General features: G+C 43.0%; 1 protein-coding gene across 6 annotated transcripts in view; it reads left to right on the forward strand.

Annotated features, from left to right (window-relative positions):
• Positions 1-22,199, forward strand: part of SH3KBP1 (SH3 domain containing kinase binding protein 1) — a 331,585-nt gene that overhangs the window by 31,930 nt on the left and 277,456 nt on the right. For 5 of the 6 annotated variants that reach the window (NM_001128500.1, XM_059883336.1, XM_059883338.1 and 2 more), the window contains 1 exon segment: positions 10,193-10,350. The exons of the other annotated variant lie outside the window; for it this stretch is intronic. In NM_001128500.1, the coding sequence (NP_001121972.1) occupies positions 10,193-10,350 (158 nt within the window). 6 annotated transcript variants of the gene reach the window in all.

The raw sequence follows: 22,199 nt of genomic DNA on the forward strand, positions 1-22,199 counted from the left end.
AGACCTGAAATCAGCCATTTCTCCAAGGTTACCTGGCTTTCTTTTTAAAAAAATGATGTCTAATGACTAAATGTAATTATTTCTGAAAAAAATTTACACATTGGTCTATTCAAGTTATCCTAGAAGTCTGTTGATATGGGGCTGTTGATCCTTTTAGTTTTTTAATTTTTATGAACCTCATGTTTTGGTTTTGGAAAAGGTTTCCATAGTTTTAAACCTCAGTCCAGTTTATTTAGGTATTATTTTGTTTGTCCAGCTTTAATTTATAACCTTCAAAGGAAAGAGAAATGTTGGGTTTTAGCTCTACTTCCGTTTTTTGTTAATCTGTCTAGATGCATACTTACCAAGTGGTTTTCTGATACTGTGACAAAGTATAATTTAGTTGATTAAGAATATTCGCGAATTGGATACTTGACTAGCAACTTTAAATTCAAATTGTTGCCCTGCTATTAAACATGCCAATCAAAAAGATTTGAAAACTGTTGGTAGTTACTGTTGATAGACTCAGAATTACTGTATAACATCATGTATGAAACCATGAGATGCAACAGCCCAAGTAACCTACATGTTACGGTGTTATAAATGCTCTAGGTTTTATATCCCGTTTGGCTGTTGGGGAGTTCAAAGTAGTTATGCTTCTGACAGTTTGAAACTCTCGATTGCTTTGAAGAGCTGCTGTTGTGCTGTTATTTTCTGCTCTCAGCCCTGTGCATTTGTCTCAGATCCCATGTTCTTGGATTCTCAGCTTCTTGACAAAATCATCCTGGTAAATTTCTCCCCTCAACAACAAGCATTTCTTGAGTGCCTGGCATGGCCAAGCAGTCAGCTCAGCGCTTGAGGCAGGAAGATGCATTGGGCAGTGTGACTTTTCTTTTAGAAGTCCCACAGCTTCAGCTTTACACTTCTCTTCTGCCTTTTAGGGGCTCTTAGCAGGATTATGATACCTGGGATAATAAAGGCCTGAAAAGGGGCACTAAATCTGCTGGGAAGGGAAGCAAAAAGACTGTCTGTGGTTTCCTGTCACCTCTCTACTTTCTCCCTTCCCAGACAGGGCACTTCTTGTTAACAGAGGGCCAGGCAGTGACTCAGTCCTTGTATCCACTCTCCCCACCCCCACCCCCCGACCACACTGACCATGTTTTTCTCTGGAATCTTCTTCACTTCCCTCCTTTTGACCTTGTTCTCCACTCTTCTAAACATTCTTGCCTCTTAAAGCTGATTCAGCTTAGCTACACTGACATCAGCGGAAAGGCTTCTGCCTTTCTTCTTTCACACGTGTCCAACTTTAAAGCCAGTTTCCCGTCTGCTCCATCGTGTATTCTTTTACAGTCCTTACAGAGAATCTTTCACAACAGGGTTCTATGAATTCATTTTTAATAAAAAAGTTTTAAGCAAACCTTTTAGATACCTTATCCATAATGGTGTTTCAACCATCTATGTAGTATCTGTTGAGTAAAATTGGTTCCTGAAATGACTGGGTGTTGGGGGAAAAGCAATATTTTCTAATTATTTTATTTTACAGAATCTCTAATTAAATTAATACGTAGTAGAAGCAGACATCTGACCGTTTGTTCTCTTTTACATTTTGATTGGCCTCAAACTTTTTGGATTTTTTTTCACTGAGAAGCATAGGGGATCACCTTCTAATCAGGCACCTAGCTTCGAGTCTCCTTTGAGTCCAAGAACCAGGCTGTCATTATAAAGTCCAGGGAAAAATACCATCTCTACTTATCCTCAAGCCATTTTATTACTTAAAACTTTATAAATATTTATGTAGAGCAATATTCGTGTGCTTTCTCTCTTTTACTTAAAAAAAGATTCTGTTTTAGGTGACTAAGTCATTTTGACTTAGCTGACTTTTTAGTAAATTGGTGCTCTAAAATGCAGTTTATTTTCCCCTCCATAATTGTTACACAGAATCCTTCTTTGTTCAGGCTTATCTAACTCTGATCAATTGTATTTAGTCTCCTTTTTTTTTTAACCTGCCAAACCATCTGCATACTTTCTCTCTGTTTCCTTTTTCCTTTAAAGAGGCTTTTTCTGTCCAAGGTATTCTTATCCCATCTGTCAAATGCATGTTCTTAAGAGAGCTGTGCATGAGGTTTGCAAGGGTTAATTTTAGTCGGGAAGTGTTTAATAACTCATTGTTCTTAGCTTCTTGGTTGAGGCCCTGGCGAGGTGAAGGCTTCCTAGTGCAGGCTGCAAGGCTTTGTGAAGCACTTCCCCATTGAGGGAACGGCCCTGTACCCCATTCTCAGCTTGAATTCAGCGCCCCTCCACTGTCAGGGGCAGTGGTCCTGTCATGGCAGGGGAGAGCATGGAGTCGAGGTTGATCCCAGTGCACTCGAGAGGCTCAGCCCAGGGCACCGTTCCTGTTCTGTGACTGTCCAGTCATCCTGATCTTTGACTTTTTCCAGCCTTCTGGCCTAACAACTAGGCTCCCAGTGGCAACTGCATTTCATTGTGCTGAGTGATAAGCTCTGGTTTAGGGGTGACACTTCCTCCAGACATACTCAATCGTCAACATTTGTTGAGCACATAACGTGTGCCAGAGACCAGATAAGGGGAGGGAATGGTCAGATCTGTCCTTTAAGGGCTCCCATTCCAGGGGGCAGACTGGTAAGATGGGCCCAGGAAACCCTCACAGCATCAGGGCCCATAAAACTAGTGGCTGTCGTTCATGGAGCAGCTTCTGTGTACAGGAGTTCACAGGCATTGTCCCCCTGCCTCACAATGATGTGGTGGAGAGATCATCTCCCAATTTTAAGCACAAAGGAAATGAACTCAAGCAAGGTATCTGGCCTCAAGTCACACAGCTACTGAATGTCCAAGCTGGAATTCACCCCTGGGCATCCCAGGCTCCAAATCCTGTGCTTTTTCTCCTCTTCCTCACATCCTCTGTAAAGATGCTTAGGCAGAGGTGACAAGAGCAGGGAGATGGGCTGGGAGGCTGGGGTTCCTCGGACCATCTTAGAAAGCTGCGTGACAGGTGTTCTCAAGGCTGTCTGAGGAAGCCAGTGGTGGCCGTTCGTTTATCTCTCCCACCTGGGTTTCTTCTTTCTCATCTTGTCTTTACCACTCATCTCATCTCTTTACCACTTCCCTGCTGATGCCCAGTTCTGGGAGTTGCTACTGGCTGCTGTAGACAATGGTTCACTGCCCACTACCTGGGGAGAGAGTTCAAGCCCAGTGGCTCTTGGTTCACTGAGATCTGTGTTCTGAGCATCTCTTCCTTGGGGGAGCTAGTGTGCAATTTGTAAGTTTCAAGGCTTAGGCATGACCCCCTTGTTGGCCTGGTGCCCCTTAGTGGTGTGTTTGTAAAGATACCGAAGGAAAACGTGGCTGGTGTCAAGGTCAACTTTGTTGGACTTGAAAGTCCCTGCGCTGCCTGAGGTCCTCACCTGGGAAGTGCGGGTCCCCAAACCGTCAGCCCAAATGCTGCCAAGAAAGCATGAGCTGATGAGAACTGGGCCTCATGCATACTTGTGTTGGGAAGAGTCTGTTTATTAAAAACTTGATGCTTGGACTTCCCTGGTGTTCCAGTGGTTAAGACTCCACGCCTCCACTGCAGGGGGCACAGGTTTGATCTCAGCTCAAAGACAATCCCACATGCTGCTTGGGGCAGCAAAAAAGTTTTTTAAAAAGTTGATGCTTGAGTGTACCCATTAGGGTTCTCTGGCTGAAAGCAACAGAAACCAATTCTTCTTTCATTAAAATAGGGAAGAAGATTTACTGGAAGGCCATGGGATTGGTTTATAGGGTGGAAGAAAAAACTGGAGGCTCAAGTCTGGGAAAGATGGCAACCAGTCAGCCCTGGAGTCCCCGCCTCATCTAGGGGCCCTGCTGGGGGATCTGCTGCAGCCCGTTCCAGCCTTTGTCACAGCTGCTGTGCGAGGTAGTTGAGTCCTGTGCTGGCAGAGGGCAAGGCCGGCCTGTGGGCGGACGGTCCCATCTAATGGTATCTCCTCGGGGAGGGGAAAGTTCCCCAAATGGCTTCTCCTTCCTGGGTGGGCAGTGGTTTCTCCTTGGGACACACACAGGCAACCACCTTGATGAGCAAATTTCTGCCACTGTAAATTCCAAAACTCACACAGACTGTCTTTTTAAAAACTATGTTGAGGTATTAAATTCTACCCTTTTAAAGTTTACAATTCAGTGATTTTAATACATTTATAGCATTGTGAAGCTCTCATGAGAATTTAATTTTAGAACATATCTGTCCCCCACTAAAGATGTCTCCTAGCCATTTGCAGTCAGGCCCTGTTCCCACTCCAGCCCTTAGGCAACCACTCATCTGTTTTCTGTATCTGTAGATTTGAACATAGGTTCTCATATGTTCCTGGCTGGTGAAATTTTTTCTGGGTATCCTGTTAACTATGCTTTAGGTGAAAGAAAGAAAGAAAGAGAAAAGGCCAGTGCTGTGGAAGTGTGTACATTACTGGTCTGTTTTCCCCTCCCTTTTTTTACTTTCGATTTTCCCTTCTCTCACCTGGAGATTAAGGCAGGAGAGCTTAATCCTAGTCTTGATGATGCTGCCGTTATTTAGCTCTGTAAGCCTTGGTCACGGAACATTCCGGGCCTCAGTTCCTCATCTGTAAAGTTAAGAAAAGGGTGTGACAAGATGATAACGCGTGTTCTTTCTATCTCTAATGTCTGGCAGTTGTGATCTTTTTTGGTGAAAACTTTCTTGGTGAAAAAGTACTTCTTGATTTTTATCTGTTCTCTTCAGTCAGAGGGCTGGAACACAAGTTGATGCTGGGCAAGGGGGGGTGGAGTCCTGAGAAGGAGCAGGGCTTTTCCCAGAGGGAGCTCGCTGTCTGATTGGCGCCAGCCGCTCTCGAATGCTGGCAGGGCGTGGTTAGCACCCACACGAGTTCAGTGCAGAGGTAGGGAGGGGCCGGCCACAGAGCGGGGCCTCCGAAACCCCACCGCCACCGTGAGAAGTTGGTCGCTGTGAGAAGCTGCTTGGCAGCTGGCTTAGCCAACCGACAGTTAAAAACCACCCATTTCATCTTTGGGGGGAGGAGACATCCCAGCAGGTTTGAAGGCGGAGATGGGGAGGTTTTGCCTTTCGAAGCAGATCTCTTATCTCCTCTGGCTCTGCTTCTGTCTTTCTGTGCACTCAGGTTAACTGTAGATTTGGCTTTTGCAGCAATGGTAGCTTTAGCAGACGTGTGGAGGCTGGCTTTTGGCACCACAGGCAGCTGGAGAGTGGTGTTTTCTGACAGGGAGACGTCCTTAAGTTTTATAATTTATGGTGTCTTTAAATACAGGATTTTGTTTACTGTTGGCCTAATTATAGCTCTGATGTATTTTATTTAGCTTAATGTTTTAATTTTGTGCTCATGCTCAGAGGTAGTTTCCCAAAGGGTACTGTTTAAAAAAAACAAAAAACAAAAAACAAAAAACTTAGGTTTTCTCCTATGGCAGCTTCCTGAAGACAAGGAAATGGGTTTTAGGGCCACAGACTTTCTCATAGGCTTCTGTGCATGTTTTGACTGTGTTTGTGCTCTGTGAGATCTAGAGATCCTGTCTGCCGAGTATTATCCTACACTGTCTCTCTAAAATAGAAATATAATACTGGCTGCGTATGTGATTTTAAATATTCCAGTGGCCACATTCAGAAAAGGGAAAGAAACAAGTGAATTTTATTTGAAAAATACTTGAAATGAAATTGAATAATTTTACCTAGCACATCTAAAATGGTATCATCTCAACATATAATCAATATAAAAATCAGTGAGATATTTTGCATTCTTTTTTTTTTAAATAAGTTTTTGCCACTTGCTGTGTATTTTATGGCACATCTCAATTTGGACGAACCACATTTTAAGTATTCAATAGCTACATGTGGCAAGCGACACTTTAGTGGACAGCAAAAGTTCTAAACCTTTCAAAGGCTTTACAAGGGACATTGAAAGAGCCCTTAAAAGGGGTAGGAGAGACATAACCACATGTTTTGTGAGCTCTTAACAAAGCCATACATAGGTTTCCTCCTCTTAGAGAAACTTGATATGTAAAAATTCTTCTTGACAGGAAAGGTAAAGCAGGAAGTGATTATTCATGTTACAAAAGAATTAACCACAGGATCCTTTAAATAGCAAGCTCCCTTCGTGCACCGAAGATCTGACTCAATTTGCAAAAATGTGATTGACACTTGGCATTTTAGTAGCATCTTTGTTGGGCAGAGAACTATCTGCCATTATAAAATGCAAATGCAAGCTGAGCCGTTGGTTTCTCACAGCTTGGTTGAGTACCTACCTACTGTATGTTATGGGTGCTCATAGGGACCACGACAGAACTAAGGGACATCTGTACCCAGAAGGTATTTAGAGGCTTACTGGGAGGATAAGACACACATGCAGACACCACAGCATGGAATTGCCTCAGTGCCAGAGCCCAGGGAGGCTCGGGGGGCCACATGAACCAGAAAGGGGGCAGCCAGAGTCCGGTTGGGCCCAGAAGGAAGGCAGAGTGCATGAGATTAAGTGTCTGGGAGTTTAAAGGAAGGGTAACTCAGGAAAGACCAGCTCAATGGGATGTTGGGAAGACTTAAAACTTACTCAGTTATGCTTTATAGATCCCTGAACCCCCAGTCCGTCATTCTCAGCCTTATTCCTAGCAGCCGTTGGTAAAGCTGTGTTCTTCTTGGGCTCCTCATAAGAAGGAGATGGAAGGAAAACCAGGCTATGCTTCTCTCCAGTTTTCAACAGCAGGCAGCAGCTGTTTATTTCTTTGGACTCATCTTCCTGAAGCAGATCCCTTTGTCCTCTTCCAGCTTTACCTTGATAAAGCCAGTGTAGAGAAGGCAGAAAATGAGACTTGCTGTTTAGGAAAGAAGAAGCACAGTTGTGTTCTTGAAGTTGATGGGGTTCTGAGTTCCCCAAAGAACACACCAATTCAATTTAGCATCAGGATGGACCCTTGAGCAGCTTCCTTCCCCCTCTCCGTCAGGCAGGTCCCATGCGTTGCTTCCCCCCAACTCCACTTTGGGCGATACTCTGTCCCCATCAGAAAAGCTATGAGTGGGAACTTCCCTGGTGGTCCAGTGGTTAAGACTTTGCTTTCCACTGCAGAGGGTGAGGATTTGATCCCTGGTCAGGGAGCTAAGAACTCACATGCCTCACGGCCAACAACCCCAAAACATAAAACAGAAGCAATATTGTAATAAATTTAATAAAGACTTTAAAAATGATCTGCATCAAAAAATTAAAGGAAAAAAAACTATGAGTTTTAATCTGTAAGTACTGCAGTAGAATCAGCCTTGTGGAGCCTAGGTCAGTGTTCTAATCCTGTTCTTGTGAAATAATAATACCTGTTATTTTAAAAATTACTATCTCAATATATGTATTTATTTATAGATTATATATAAATATATTGGTGTACTTGTTGATTAAGACAACCCCAAAAGAGCTTCTAAACATTTATTATTAGGTTTAATGAACTTTTGGAAAACATAAGACTGACTATTGTATGATTTTAGACATTGGTAAAAAGTGAAGATATTTGTCTTCATGGCTCAGGTACATCATTTTAAATAACTTGAGTTATTAACTATTTATCCCCAATAGTTCCATATTATATTTAGGTAACTTAAACCTGTATCAAGAGTAGGAGAAAACCCGAATTACAAATTGTCATGATAACTTGGAGCGTGTTGTGGTGATTGGCTGGTCCTTGTCTTCGCCTCCTATCATGGCTGACAAAGAGCTCCCACCTAGGGACTGAAGTGTCAACACCTCCACATTTGTTTGTTGACATGGTCGTGTGTCAAATATTATCTCCATCCCCTATTTTCTTACAAACTCTTCTCAAGCCTCTCATCCATTTAGTGAGGGTGATTTTAGTTAAAAGGGGTAATAGTCATACAGAGGCTCTACCAAGAGGCCTCTCAGAACTGTGGGGTGCCCGTGAAGCTGAAAGCTGGTGCTGACTCTGGCAGCCACTCTTGTCAAGGGACACAGCTGTCCTGCAGGCTGCTCTGTGCCCTTGGAGCATCCCTGACTGCCTGACCTAGAGGCTGGATGAAGGAGCCAGTGTCATTCTGCAAATGGAATGTTAGAGATGTTGAATTTTTCTCTTTCTAAAATTAAAAAATGAATGAACTCATTTTCTTTTTCATCTTGTCAACTAATTCCTCAAGTAGTGAGTGCATCTCAGTTTGGAGAGCACTGGCTCAGAAAATAAGCTTAACTACTTTGCTAAGCTTCAGGTTCTTTAATTGGGAAGATGGGCATCAGAGGATTAAGTGAGGTAATGCAGGAAAAGTGTCTGGGACATAAACAGTGGTTACTGTACTCTCAGTTCTGATAGCACAGCTTCAATAGATCCTTGTCTAGGTAATTTGAAGAAAGCTGCTTTTTGATCGACCTGGTTCTGATTGTTATGATGGCTCATTTTAACTGCTGGTGTGAGAATACGATACAAGAAAATTGGAGTGTTTCTGCCTTTGTATTTGTCAGGAACCAGGAGAAATCTGAAAAGGTTGCCTTGTTTATGCTCTTACACTTTTCCTTTCTGTTGATAAGTGATGAAAATGGTTCACAGCTCAACTTCAACCTGGGCAGATTTATGACAGCACAGTCAGCCAGCTAATTTTGGAATGAAAAAATAATCTAGGAAAGGAAATTCTGCTTTGAGTTGCTTATGAACTGTCTGGCTTAGCTGATATTACAAGTGGATGAGATGAGGCACACCAGTCTGGGTGGATGGGCTTGTTTCATCTGCAAACACTTTAGGAATTTATCCCCAGTGGATGTATATGCAAAATGTATTTGACAAGGAGCCCATTCACCTACCAGCCTTTTTCTTGGAAAACCTACCGCTGTATATTAAACTTGTAAAAGTCATTTGAGCTTTTTTTGGTATTCTATTGAAGAAATCTTTGCCAAACCCAAGATCACTAAGATTTTCTCCTGTGCTTTCTTATAAAAATATTATGGTTTTAGTTCTTACATTTAGACAAATGATCCATTTCGAGTTCATTTTTATATATGGGTTCCTTACAGAGCTCATTTAACTTTTCCATTCTTTTTTTTTCTTTTTAAAAAATTTATTTATTTTTTAATTGAAGGGTAATTGCTTTACAGAATTTTGTTGTTTTCTGTCAAACATCAACATGAATCAGCCATAGGTGTACATATGTTCCACTCTTTTTTTTTTAAAAAAAATTATTTTTATTTATTTATTTGGCTATGCTGGGTCTTAGTTGCAGCATGCAGGCTCTAGTTCCCTGACCAGGGCTAGAGTCTAGGCCCCCTGCATTGGGAGTATAGAGTCTCAGCCAGTGAACCACCAAAGTCCCTCTTCTATTCTTTTACTGTAATTTCTAAGTTGCTAATTCACCCGCTTGTGATTTCCCCTAATTTTTACTACCCTTGTATTTATTCATTCACCCTTTGTTCATCTGTCTATCCATCCATTTATTCATTCATTCAGATCAAGCTGCAAGTAAAAAAGGCAAAGCACAGGAGATTGAGGTGGGCATGAGGTGAACCCTGAAGAGCAGATGAATTGTTTAATCAGTGTGTGGATAAATTAGTCAATCTCTGGGTTGATTGGCTCTGTTAATTTGCATGGGTACCAGAAGACCTCTCTGCCTCATTTTTTGCCTGCACTTATTACTGTGTGTACAAATCACTGTGGGCTGGGAGAACAGTTGCAAATGGTATTGCTGCCTAAGCGGCCATCTTCTTATCGGTGAGAGGCAGGCATTATCTCTGTAGCATGGGAATGATCATCACCCACATTTTGCACAGCTCAGGCTGGGAGGTTAGCCTCACCTAGTCTTGATGAGAGAGGGGGCACCCGAGAGCCAGACTTGCAGCTGCTGTGGCCCGCAGTCTCTGCGCCTGGGGAAATGGTGCTGGGCTGCGTCTGGGGGCAGGGTGGTGCACCAGGGTTGTCTTCCTTCTGTCATTGTGTGTTTCCCCTCTGAAGCCCCCGCTGGTCCTGAGACCTGTAGGTCACTCTGCTGGTGCCTGACCACGGACCAGCACTTTGTGGCTTCTGTGCTACAGGCCTCAGGTTAACCAAAGTCGGGCTGCTGTGGGTGGCCCTGTTATTTTAAGTATCGGTAGAGGGGAAGCCCCTTTAATAGGACTTCCCTGACTGTCCAGTGCTGCCGGCTTCGGATTTCTCCAACATCCGATCTAAAGTGCTCTTCTTCTTTTTTGGTTCCTGTTCCTTCCAGTGGAGGCCATAGTGGAGTTTGACTACCAGGCCCAGCACGACGATGAGCTGACGATCACCGTGGGTGAGATCATCACCAACATCAGGAAGGAGGATGGAGGCTGGTGGGAGGGACAGATCAATGGCAGGAGAGGTTTGTTCCCTGACAACTTTGTAAGAGTGAGTACAAAGCGAAAACCCCTTTTCCTGTCTCCTATGTGGGTTCTACTGGCCAAAGGTGTGGGGGCACTTGAGGAGGAATTTCCTGGGACCCTCCCAGGGGAGGAGTTGACAGCTTGACATCTCATGTGCTGTTGAGAAGAGCACATAGAGTTTGGCCCTTGATATCGGGGGATACATGTTTTGAATTCACCTTCTTTAAGGCCCAGGATGTTCACTTTCCAAACTGTGTATCACTTAGACAAGCTAGAAAAATGTAAAGTTTGTCCACTTGCTTTACTTGTTTTACTTTTAATTGTGTGTATGCTCTGATAGTTTCAGACTCTTGCCCTTTTCTGTCCCGTCCGAAATGAAGGTGAAACTCAGTTTTGACCACTTAAATCAAGTAGCAAACTAAACGCAGAATTCCAGTTGTGCCACGTTTCCATCTTTACATCATATTGCTGTTTTGATAGGAACAATGTAATTTTCCTTTCCCCCTTTGTGGTCATGAAGCATTGAGTAAAATCTTTTTTTTTTTTTTTTTTCCAGTAAGGTTTTGAAAATGATGGCCTTTGCTGAAGGGTTAATTACAAAAAATATATTGTATAACTCAGTCATGTTGAGAAAGTTCATACCATGCAGTTGTAAATAATAGTTGGAATTAGCTTTAAAAATGGATCACCTGCGGGCTGATCCCAGTGGGAAATACCATGTAGGTCTAAAAAGTCCTTGGACCGTAACCTTCCCGCCCAGTGCCGGGCTAGACAGGCCTGTTCTTGGTAGGGAGGGTGGCGTGCAGGAGTCCCCAGGGCCCCTGCTGTAGTTCCGGTGGCACCAGACCATGCCTGAGACCTGGGGCCATCGGGAGGCAGGTGGTGTGGGGGATGCTGAGCCCAGAGAAGCAGGTGCCCCCATCAAAGAGCCACGTGAGCAACATGGGAGGAGTTGTTGAGGAAGCACAGTGAGGTGCTCCAGGCTTCACCGCCTGGGCCTTCTATCAGTAACCCCCGCCCCCACCCCCCCACCCCAGTGTAGAACAAATGGAAACCCAGGTTCATCTTTGTTCAAGATCTTGCCTCAGAGGATCCTACTAACCTCTCTCGTGCTCTTTCTCCTTGGTGTGCAGAAAGTTGGGGAGAGCTTGGAGGGTTCCAGGCTGATAAGCCTTGCTTGCTCTGAACAGTGTGGGAGGATAGACTTTTTTTCTTGGACTATGGTAGGACCTGGCAGCCCTGTCTCTCCCATTTTAAGATGAGAACAGCTTCACATCTGGGCCCCAGGGGTTGAGTCTATTGATGAGTGAACGAGGGTGAATTCTTTTGCCCTTCCCAGCTAAACCCCAATTTTGGGGCAAGGACCATCCTTAGCATTGAGCCAAATTCTGAGTTGAAAGGGGAACTTTTTTGGATAAAAGAGACAAAGCTTGGCGTGAAGATGGAGGAGGACGGAGTGACAGAGGAGAACCATGGGAAGGAGGGGAGGACCAGGGGAAGGGGGGAGGATCAGGGGAAGGAGGGGAGGACCAGAGGAAGGAGGGGAGGACCAGGGGAAGGAGGGGAGGACCATGAGAAGAAGGGACTCCAGGTCTAGTTTAGAAGATGGGCCCTGTTTTGAGAGCCTTTACTGTGTTCTTTCTTTCTTTCAGTTGCTCAATCATGTCCAACTCTTTGTGACCCTATGAACTGTAGCCCGCCAGGCTTGTCTGTCCATGGGATTCTCCAGACAAAAATACTGGAGTGGGTAGCCATTCCCTTTTCCAGGGGATCTTCCCAACCCAGGGATCAACCTGGGTCTTCTGGGTCATTGTAGGCAATTCTTTACCATCTGAGCTACCAGGGAAGCCCCTTACTGTGTCCTTGGCATATTCCAAACCACTAATCTACAGACTCAGAAACTTTGAACTTAGCCTTTGCTCAGGGATAGTGGGGCATCATAAGTGTTTGTGGAAGCTAGTAGGCACAAGGGCAAGGAGGGCATGCTTGAGAAGAGCCCCAGGGGTGCTGGGGAGCAGGAGCTCGTCACTGAGATCCTGCTCCCCTGCCAGGGCCTCTGTCTGCCCCTCTGCACCTGCTGGGCCTCGGGCCAGGCCAGCATGGCCCATGGGCTCTGTCTCAAGGGGAGGCTTGTGGAAGATGTCTGAGCCAGAGGGGAGGCCAGCGACATCAGGGCTTATCCTGCTGGCTCCCCGCCCCAGGCTGGCCTGTGTTTGGCTGTGTCCCTCTGCAAGATGGTGGCTGCTCCCACCAAATCATTTTTCTACATTCCTTTCCCTGCATCATCTCAGCAGACCTGGGGCTCCTTTGTTTCTAGCCCTCAGCTCCTGCCTTGGAGTGTCTCTCTCCTTCACCTACTTTGTAAAAGTCTCTTTATGCCTCCCATCACAGATTACCTAATCCGAGTGTGCCATCTGTTTTTCCCTCCCTCCTGAGCCTGGCCACCTCGTCAGGGCCCTCTGAGGATTCATGGAGACCATGCGCCAAAGTCACTTAGCATGTGGCCGGCCACCTACCAACACCTACTGCTGTCCCTGCTGCTGGTGGAGGAAGGGACTGTCTCCCCTGGCCTTGGCCTGAAAGCCCCTGCCCTTGCCTGACACTTGTCTCACCTTAGCTTGAGCACCTCCAGGGAGGGGAAGCCGCATGCTTGGGAGGCGCTTGGTCCACCTTTGCCGGAGAGGATGTGGCAGGAGCGGCTGGGGCCGCACCACTTGTGGCTGTTACATTTGGCAGAAAAAGAAACTTCGCTTCTTTCAGATGGCTGATTCTATTTTCAAGTCTTCACCCACTGGGAATGTTTTAGGCCTATTATTGAAAATCCAGTGGGTGGATGCAGCAGAGCTGAACAATAAAGAACACTGCCATAGAGAGTTCTGGAAGCTGAAAATACATCTTTAGGTAGTAATAATCATATTGGCATAAGTTCAAAGTTTTGAAAGTAGGTTTACACATGCCTTATTTAGCTTAAGAATCATTTTTTCCCACAGAGAATTGAGTAATCTTGTGGTATCCCGTTGTTTAGTTGTGTGCCTTATGCCAGTGTGACCATCATTGGAGAGCTTATCTTAAGCGTTTTCTTGATTCATTTATCAGATCCTTAATCAGTGTCCCAGTTGAACCTGCTCCCCTAAAGTGTGGGGATTCAGTATCCACCCTCAACTCTGTATTGTCTCAATTTCTTCAAGGAAAAATACCCGGCAGTCTGCCCACTCCAGCATTAAGAAGATGCCTGGTTTGCAATGATAAAATCAAAAACAAAACAAAACACAAAGTTATCTGGGCTTCCCCAGCTCTTGGGCTATTTCTTGGTGCCCATCAGTGTACCCAACCAGGCCCCATGGCCTTTTGGGTTTGTTCCTCTTTTGCTTTTATTTAGTTAGTTCTTATTTAGTTGATTTACTCTGCGTGTGGAAGAAGAATCTTTTAGAATCCCTCTTCCCTTTCTTCTCCCCACCTCTCTCCTCACCCACTTCTTTCAGAGTACATTTTTCTTGATCCCTTCTCTTTAAAAAAATTTTATTCATTTTTCAAGATGCAGTTTACATAGACTAAAATGCTGTCCTAATTGTACAGTTTGATTTTTTTTATATAAGTGCATGGCTCTGTAACCATCATCCAGATGACTTTTATTTCTATCTCTCTAGAAAGTTCCATCATGCCATTTCCCAGTCATTCCTCTTCTCATAAGTAATCTGTCATCATAGATTAGTTTTGCCTATACTTGAATTTCATGTAAATAGAGTCATGCAGTATGTACTCTTGTATATATGGCTACTTTCACACAACAAAATCAGCTGTTCTTGCTGTATGGTATCCCATTTTATGAGTATGCTGTAATTTGTTTATCCATTCTCTTATACATGCACATTGGGTTGTTTCCAGTTTGAGTGTTTTGTGGAGACAGGCACTCATTTCTCTTATGTATATACATGTAGGAGTGGAATTGCTGCCCTCCCTCACTTTCAACATATTTGTTTTTCTGTTTAAATCTGTGGCCTCTATGAAGGGGGGATCTGGGGCCTCATTTGTGCCTGAGTCTGGTGGTCTTCATGTAGTTGACCTTTGAGTTTGACTGCTGAAGGGTCCTTAAGCACAGAGCTCAATCTCCCAGGGACGATTTGATTGTTGGGTCCATGAACTATCAAAGACTCCTTCTTAGATTGTCAAAAACATGCCAGTAGAGAGCATGTGTCAAACTTTTATTGAACTCATTTAACGAAAGAACTAGCAGAATAACAAAACTGACTCTGTGAGGATGTGGGGAACTGATGAAAAAGTCCATGAGAAAAGGAATATTCAAAGAAAATCAAAGCAAAAACAACATTATAAATCAACTATACTTCAATAAAGTTAAAAAAAGAAGATCAAAATGGGTTCATGCGTTTTTTGTTGTTCAGTCACACAGTTGTATCTGACTCCTGTGACCCTATGGACTGGAGCCTGTCAAGCTCCTCTGCCCATGGCATTTCACGGGCAAGAATACTGGAGTAGGTTGCCAAGTCCTCTGCCAGGGGATCTTCCTGACCCAAGGATCGAATCCATGACTTCTGCATTGGGAGGCTTCTTTATTGCTGAGCCACCAGGGAAGCCCATGTCTTAGAGGACAATAAAATCTTTTTCTGTTTGTTTGTTTTAACGTTTTTATTTTGTATTGGGGTATAGCCAATTAACAATGTTGTGATGGTTTCAGGTGAACAGTGAAGGGACTCAGCCGTACATACACATGTGTCCATTCTTCCCCAAACTCCCCTTCCATCCAGGCTGCCACATAACATTGGGCATAGTTCCATATGCTATACAGTAGGTCCTTGCTGGTTATACATGTTAAATAGAGCAGTGTATACCTGAAGAGAACAATAAAATCTTAACCTCTGGGGTTATCATCTCTATCAGAAAAGAAAAAAAGAAAATGGCATATCTTACAGTTTTTCTATGTTACCCCAGGAATTTTATAGAATTGTAAAGTACCCTAATAAAGTGTGACTTAAATTAGGATATATTTTCAGAGAGAAAAAGATAACCCCTTCGGCAGGGTCACACTTATTAGAAAATACATCAGCATGACATTAAAAGTTCACACAATGATCATTTTTGGTTTCATTTCCAAGTTTTGGGTATTTTGTCTTCACAGACCAAAATAGACTGTAATATGAGATATAATAGTAGGAGACACGGATGAAATCCTCATAGTTATTTATTTTTTAAAAATACGGCTGCTCTCCTGAGACCTGAAATGGGAGAGAAATATAGCTACCCATGAGAGGCAGATGTGGGCTCTTTCGTAGGGTTCATTTCCCCCATGTTGGATTTACTGACCAGTGTCCCCCTTTTTGGAACCTTACATCAGAGCCAGACAACAGTGGATTTGAGTCCAGCAAAAATCTTCTTAGCAGCCTTTTCCTGAATTCTCCTGACATGTATCCACAGACAGACATTTTTTCACAACTGGCCAAAGGACTCTCAAAAGGCAGAGGCCTTGAACCCATGGCTTGGGTCGCCAAGCAGGGTTGGCTTGTTTTAGGGGGTGACCTTAGGTGAAGGGCAGTGGGACCCAGGCTCTCAAGTAGAAAGCAGGAAGCTGCAGCAGGGGTTAAAAGAACGTGATTGTTGATCTTTAAGTCACTGTGTGTGTGTGTGTGTGTGTGAGGAAGTGTGCACTCTCCCTGCCTGTCGGTGGATGTGTGAGCTAGAAGCACACGCTGCCGCAGCCGCAGGCCCCCCTGTCGAAGGCTGAGGTGTGTTTACTTGTAGCTGTAGGTCTTATGCTGAGTGTAACAGTTTTCAGCTTGGTTTCCCGTTGCCCCAGCTTTCATCTGCTAGGTGTTTCCTCTCTCTCTGGTGTATCCAGAGTCTTTTTTGTACTTGGGTGAAGTGGTTGGTGAACATGGTTATTATTTTTTTTTTCATCGATGAGGTGGAAGGTGAGGCTTTTGCATGTTTGCACCAGTCTGAGGCAAAGCTCATATTTACTCTGCTTGTCTTGATTTCAGAAAACACACACATTTACTTCAACAAGTGGCATAAAGGAGAGATTTCCAAGTTGCTATTCTATATCAGAAACCCTGAAGTAGATCTCTTTGATCACATTTTTCTTTTTCACCCCAAGGGCCATTGATTTTGTGAGGTCTCTAGAATATTGTCTTCAAGGTACTCACCTCTCTTAGAAAGGTGGCAGGAATTTTCCAGGTGTGTTTCCTAGCGTGCACAGCCTCCTCTTGCTCACAGTGCATCATGGTGATGTCCTTGGGTGTGGGCAATCTGCCATACTCCTCAAGGACCCTTTACTGGCAATATGCAATGGGCCGGGACCAGAGACTGTGAGCACAAAGGAGACACGTGAAATGAAACAATGTATTACTAGGAAGCTTCTTCCTCAGGAGGACAGTGTTAGCTCCTGTTACCTGGCCTTTGGTCATTCTGTACTCCGGAGAGCATATGTTAGACATTGTTCTGAAAAGATGGGCCTGATTAAAATGCCACTTGAGAAGGTTTTGACTAGACTCATCAGGCGGCTCTGTTGCAACATGCTAAATGAACCTACAGTTATCTTTTGGCCCTGATTGCTGGGTTACTTTATGGAATAATGATGACTGTCTTCTCTTTCAGGCTCGCTGGCTGCCTAGGTCTGTGTATATAATCTTGCCCATGTCTATCTGCATGCAAGGACTAAAATTTGTTGAACACTTACACCAAGCAGGAAGGAGGCTAAGCCCTTTACATACTTTTTTTAAATTTTAATTATTTTAAATTATGAAAGTATGTTGAAACATTTACAGGAGATTTGGAAAACACAGAACAGGGTTACATATAGTTCTACTATATATTGCAATTATTTTTTTAGGTAGATGAATGAAGATTTTCAGTTGGAGTTTCAATATCAAACTCTTAAAAATTAACAGAATGAATATACAGAGAAGTAGGATATAGTAGGCAATGGCACCCCACTCCAGTACTCTTGCCTGGAAAATCCCATGGATGGAGGAGCCTGGTAGGCTGCAGTCCATGGGGTCGCTAAGAGTCCGACACGACTGAGCGACTTCACTTTCACTTTTCACTTTCCTGCCTTGGAGAAGAAAATGGCAACTCACTCCAGTGTTCTTGCCTGGAGAATCCCAGGGATGGGGGAGCCTGATGGGCTGCCATCTATGGGGTCGCACAGAGTTGGACATGACTGAAGTGACTTAGCAGCAGCAGCAGCAGAATATAGTAGACCTGAAAAGCAATCTGAACCAATTTAACATAATTAAGATTTATACAATTTTCACACAATAGTAGGATACAAATTCTATTTAAGTTCCCATAGACTGTAAACTAGGAGACATTGAACATATCCAAAGACATAGAACAAGGTACAAAAATGTAATGGTCTAAAGGTATTGAAATCATACAAAGACTGTTCTCTTACCACTGTCGAATTATGTTAGAAATCAATATCGAAAGATATTTTCAAATGCACTGTGACATTTACCAAGAGAGATCTTTGACTTAGCCATTGAAAGCCTCAGTAAAATTAAAAGACTGAAAAAACAAAGAGGATGATTGCAGAGAAGCAAGCCTTTAAATGAGAAATTAGTATCAAAGTGAGAAATTAATATTAAAGATACTTTAAACAAAATCCCAGCCCTTTACATGCTTTATATATCATTAAATTCTTAACACCTCCCTATGACATAGGTACCAGTTTTTTTTTAATCATGCCCATTTTTTAGAAGAGATAACTGAGGCATCTTAAGGTTAAAAGAGTTCCAAGCTAGTGAGGAATAGAGAACTTTGGAACCTGAACTCAGGCAGGCAGCCTTATCTGGGTGTCCGAGTTATCCTGGTGGCATTAAACCCCTCACCATTATTAGCCACTGCATCCTGCCTTCCCCAAGTGTCCAGGGAAGTGCACATTTGTACCACTCTGAGAGAAACCTCTCAGTTACTCTGCCATTCTTGAGTTAAAAAAATTACAAAGTTACTTTACAACAAGTGACATCAAGTAGAGATTTCCAGGTTGCTATTCTATATTCAGAATTGTGGCTGTGAACTTGCTTTCTGCATTTTAAATGATTCTCTTAAGAAATCAGCTACTTCAGCTCAAAAGAACAACCTTTGCCTGGATTTCTGGGCTGGTATTCTCTTTTCCTATGAATTCTGAAAGTAAGGCAATTCAGGAAAATATTTCATTTTACTCATTTGTAAAGAAGCTTGTTATTTTGCAGTGTTCAGGATATGCTGTTCAGAAGGAGCTTTGTGGTCTTTTCTAAGAATGGTAAATAACCCAGATGTGTGACTGTCTAGTTGTTCCCCATCCATGGAGGCCTTGCACACAACCAGTTCCAACTCAGATTTTTCTTGAAACTTTCAACATGTAGTTTTCTTTTATAGAACAAAATCTTAAAACTGACAACTGGAGCCTGTTAGATGCTGTTACGAGAAATGGTACTCCAGGAAGGGTCTGGAGTAATTGAAGACAAATGTGTTACCAGTAAAAGCCACACCAGTTGGCACATTCCTCAGCCTTTGTCACTGTTGCAGCACAGGAAGTGTGTGTGTGAAGCGATGTCTTGTGACTCAGGGAGAGCAGTCCCCTGACCCAGTTGATCTTGGTGATTATGTATAATGGAGTCTTATTTTCTTAATGACAGGATTATCGAATTTGAGGTTGGAAAGGGACTTTGAAATCATGTATTTCAACCCCTAGCTTTCTAACCGATCAGAACCTAAACCATGTTAGATATTGCTGTGGTCATTACCGGACACTTAAACTTGGGAACTGGGGGGGTCCCATACAGGACCGTAAACCAGTCAGTCTCCAGTCTGGCACTGCTCCGGGCACACTGTATCGTCAGGAGTTTGGAGCGGGCCGCAGTTGGTATAGGAGCCTTGGAATATTTTTTAAAGTTCAGGTGATTTGCTGCCTGAAAAAGCCTGGGCACTCCTTTTGTACAGTGGAACTGATTGTATCGTTCTCTTCGGTATCTTTTCTCAAGCCCATGGCTTGGTAGCCTGTGAGCTGAAGTTCTACATTTGAAAATACTGTTATTTCTAAAGTACCTTTATGAATACATAAAGAAACATAATCATGCTGGAAATTGTTTTTTTTTAAAAGTGTACTACAAATACAAAAACAACATAGAAATATGCAAACAATGCTCTGTGTGAGCCCATTAGAATTAATACGTTCTAATTGCAAGAACTCTGGACTACTGAACCCTGAAGTAAACACTGTCTTCTACCCAGTGGTAGTAAGGTGGGCAGAATTTCTAGGAATGATCCCCAAATTCCACTCTGGAATCTCCAGAACCCATGAATGTGATGAGCTGTCATCTCAGTAGCGAAAGACAGGGAAGTCTGGTGTACTGCAGTTCATGGGGTCACAAAGGCTCGGGCACGACTTAGCGACTGAACAACAACAATCGTTCTAGTAGTTGTGTTATGTTATATGGTGCCATTGACTTTCCGAAAGAGAGGGATCCAAGTGGGCCTAACTGTAGCATTTGAGCCATTAGAAGCAGAGAGATTTCTCTGTCAAGTGAAAGAAGAGGCAGAAAGATGGAAAACTTGAGAAGTTGTGACTTTGAAGGTGGAGTGGTCACATGAAAAGGAATATAGGCCACTTTACTGGAGCAGAGAGCAAACCTTGGCTGGCAGCCAGCAAGGAAATGGAGACCTCAGACCCACTGCTGCAAAAAATGGATTCTGCCAACAACCTGAATGAGCTTGGAAGTGGATTGTCCTCCCAAGTCTCTAGATAAGAGTCCAACCTGGTTGGATTCTTGCTATTAGCCTTGTGAGACCCTGAGCAGAGAATCTAATTGAGCTGACCTGGACTTCTGACTTAAGAGAAGTGAGAGGTAATAAATGGAGGTTGTTGAGCCATTAAGTGTGTGGCTTAAAATACAGATAGCAAATTGTTTCTGGGGGCATTTGGCTCCTTCCCTAGTGGCATGTTGTCAGTGGATACCAGATGGAAAGTCTGGACTGTTACCCCTGCCCTGGGCTCAGCAGTGGTAGGTGACACCTCTCACCCTCTCCACTAAATAGTGGGGAGGATCTTGAAGAAGAGAGAGCTAGAGAAAGGGATTCATATAGGAGATCTTGAGCAAAATCCTGACCAATACATACATGAATCTGACTAGAATTAATGTTCCAGAAAGTTTGAAAAAATAAACTACAGTATGAAATGCTACCTAGATATTCAGAGTGACCTCTAGGTAACACAAATGAAGACCAGACTAGCACTGCATGAGCTCTGGATACTTAACTGTCACTAGCATCATATAGCCCACAAATTAGCTCAGGATCTGCATGCTTAATCTAAATAGGGTTAGTGCCTGCTAAATGTAAATAGGATACAGTCTTATAATACCTCAAATGCCTCAGATACAACAAAAAGTGACTTGTCATGCCAAGAACCAGGAAAATTAGAACTTCAATGAAAAAATCAACAGACACCGACACTGGGAAGACTAAAATGTTGGAATTACTTGCCAAAGATTTTGAAGCAGCCATCAGAAAAATGCTTTAATAAACAGTTGCAAACACTCCTGAAACAAATAAAAAATTAGAAAATCTCAGCAAAAAAATAGATATAAAAAAATGAAAATTATAGAACTTAAAAATAAATCACCATATTAAGTGCACTGGATGAGCTTAATAATGGAAATAACAGAGGGAAGAATCAATGAAATTGAAGAGAGATCAATAAAACTTAGGGTACCCTATCTGTCTGTTGTCCAGCCAACAGATGGAAGCTAGTCTTGAAAAAAAAAAAAAAAACAGAGCCTCACAGACCTTTGGTACAACATTAGGTCTAACATTTGTATCATTGGGGTAACAGAAGGAGAAGAGAAGACTATAGAAATAAAAAATATTTGAAGAAATAATGGTTGAAAACTTCCCCAAATTGGGCAAAGGGATAAGCCATTAGAATCAAGAAGCTGAGCAATACTCAAACAGGATAAACTCAAAGAAATCTATCCCAAGACACATCATAACCAAACTTCTAAAAACTTTTGTCTTTAGACAAAAAGCAGTGAGTGAGAAGCAACATATTACCCATAGCGGAAGAATGATTTGAAAGACAGTGGATTTCTAATATGAAATCATAGAGTTCAGAAGGAAGTGCACAGCATTTTCAAGTGCTGAACAAAAAGGACTATTCAAGTTCTACATCTAGTGAAAATATCCTTCAGGAATAAAAAGAAAATAAAAACATTCTCAGATGAAGGAAAAGAAAGAAAATTTGTCATCCTTAAATAAGTTATGGCTAAAGAAAATTCTCTAAACAGAAAAGTAAATGATAATAGGGAGGAGGCCTGGGACTACAGAAAGAGGGAAAAAAACAGAAAACAGTGGATGGGTAAAAACAGGAGTATGTTTAATAGACTGTCTTTATCCTTAATTAACTTTTTAAAGATTTATTAGAGTATAGTTGATTTACAGTGTTGTGTTAGGTATTAGTTTCAGGTGTACAGAAATGTGTCTTATTTATGCTATGCTATGCTAAGTCACTTCAATCATGTCCGACTCTGTGTGACCTCATAGACGGCAGCCCACCAGGCTCCCCCGTCCCTGGGATTCTCCAGGCAAGAACACTGGAGTGGGTTGCCATTTCCTTCTCCAATGCATGAAGTGAAAAGTGAAAGTGAAGTCGCTCAGTCGTGTCCGACTCTTAGCGACCCCATGGACTGCAGCCTACCAGGCTCTTCCATCCATGGGATTTTCCAGGCAAGAGTACTGGAGTGGGGTGCCATTGCCTTCTCTGTCTTATTTATACATACATATGTATGTGTGTGTGTGTGTGTGTGTGTGTATGTGTGTGTGTGTGTATGTATGTGTATCCACTCTTTTTTATATTCTTTCACCATGTAGGCCATTACAGAG

This window comes from Bos taurus, chromosome X (assembly GCF_002263795.3).
Source record: "Bos taurus isolate L1 Dominette 01449 registration number 42190680 breed Hereford chromosome X, ARS-UCD2.0, whole genome shotgun sequence".
NCBI classification, from domain to species: domain Eukaryota; kingdom Metazoa; phylum Chordata; class Mammalia; order Artiodactyla; family Bovidae; genus Bos; species Bos taurus.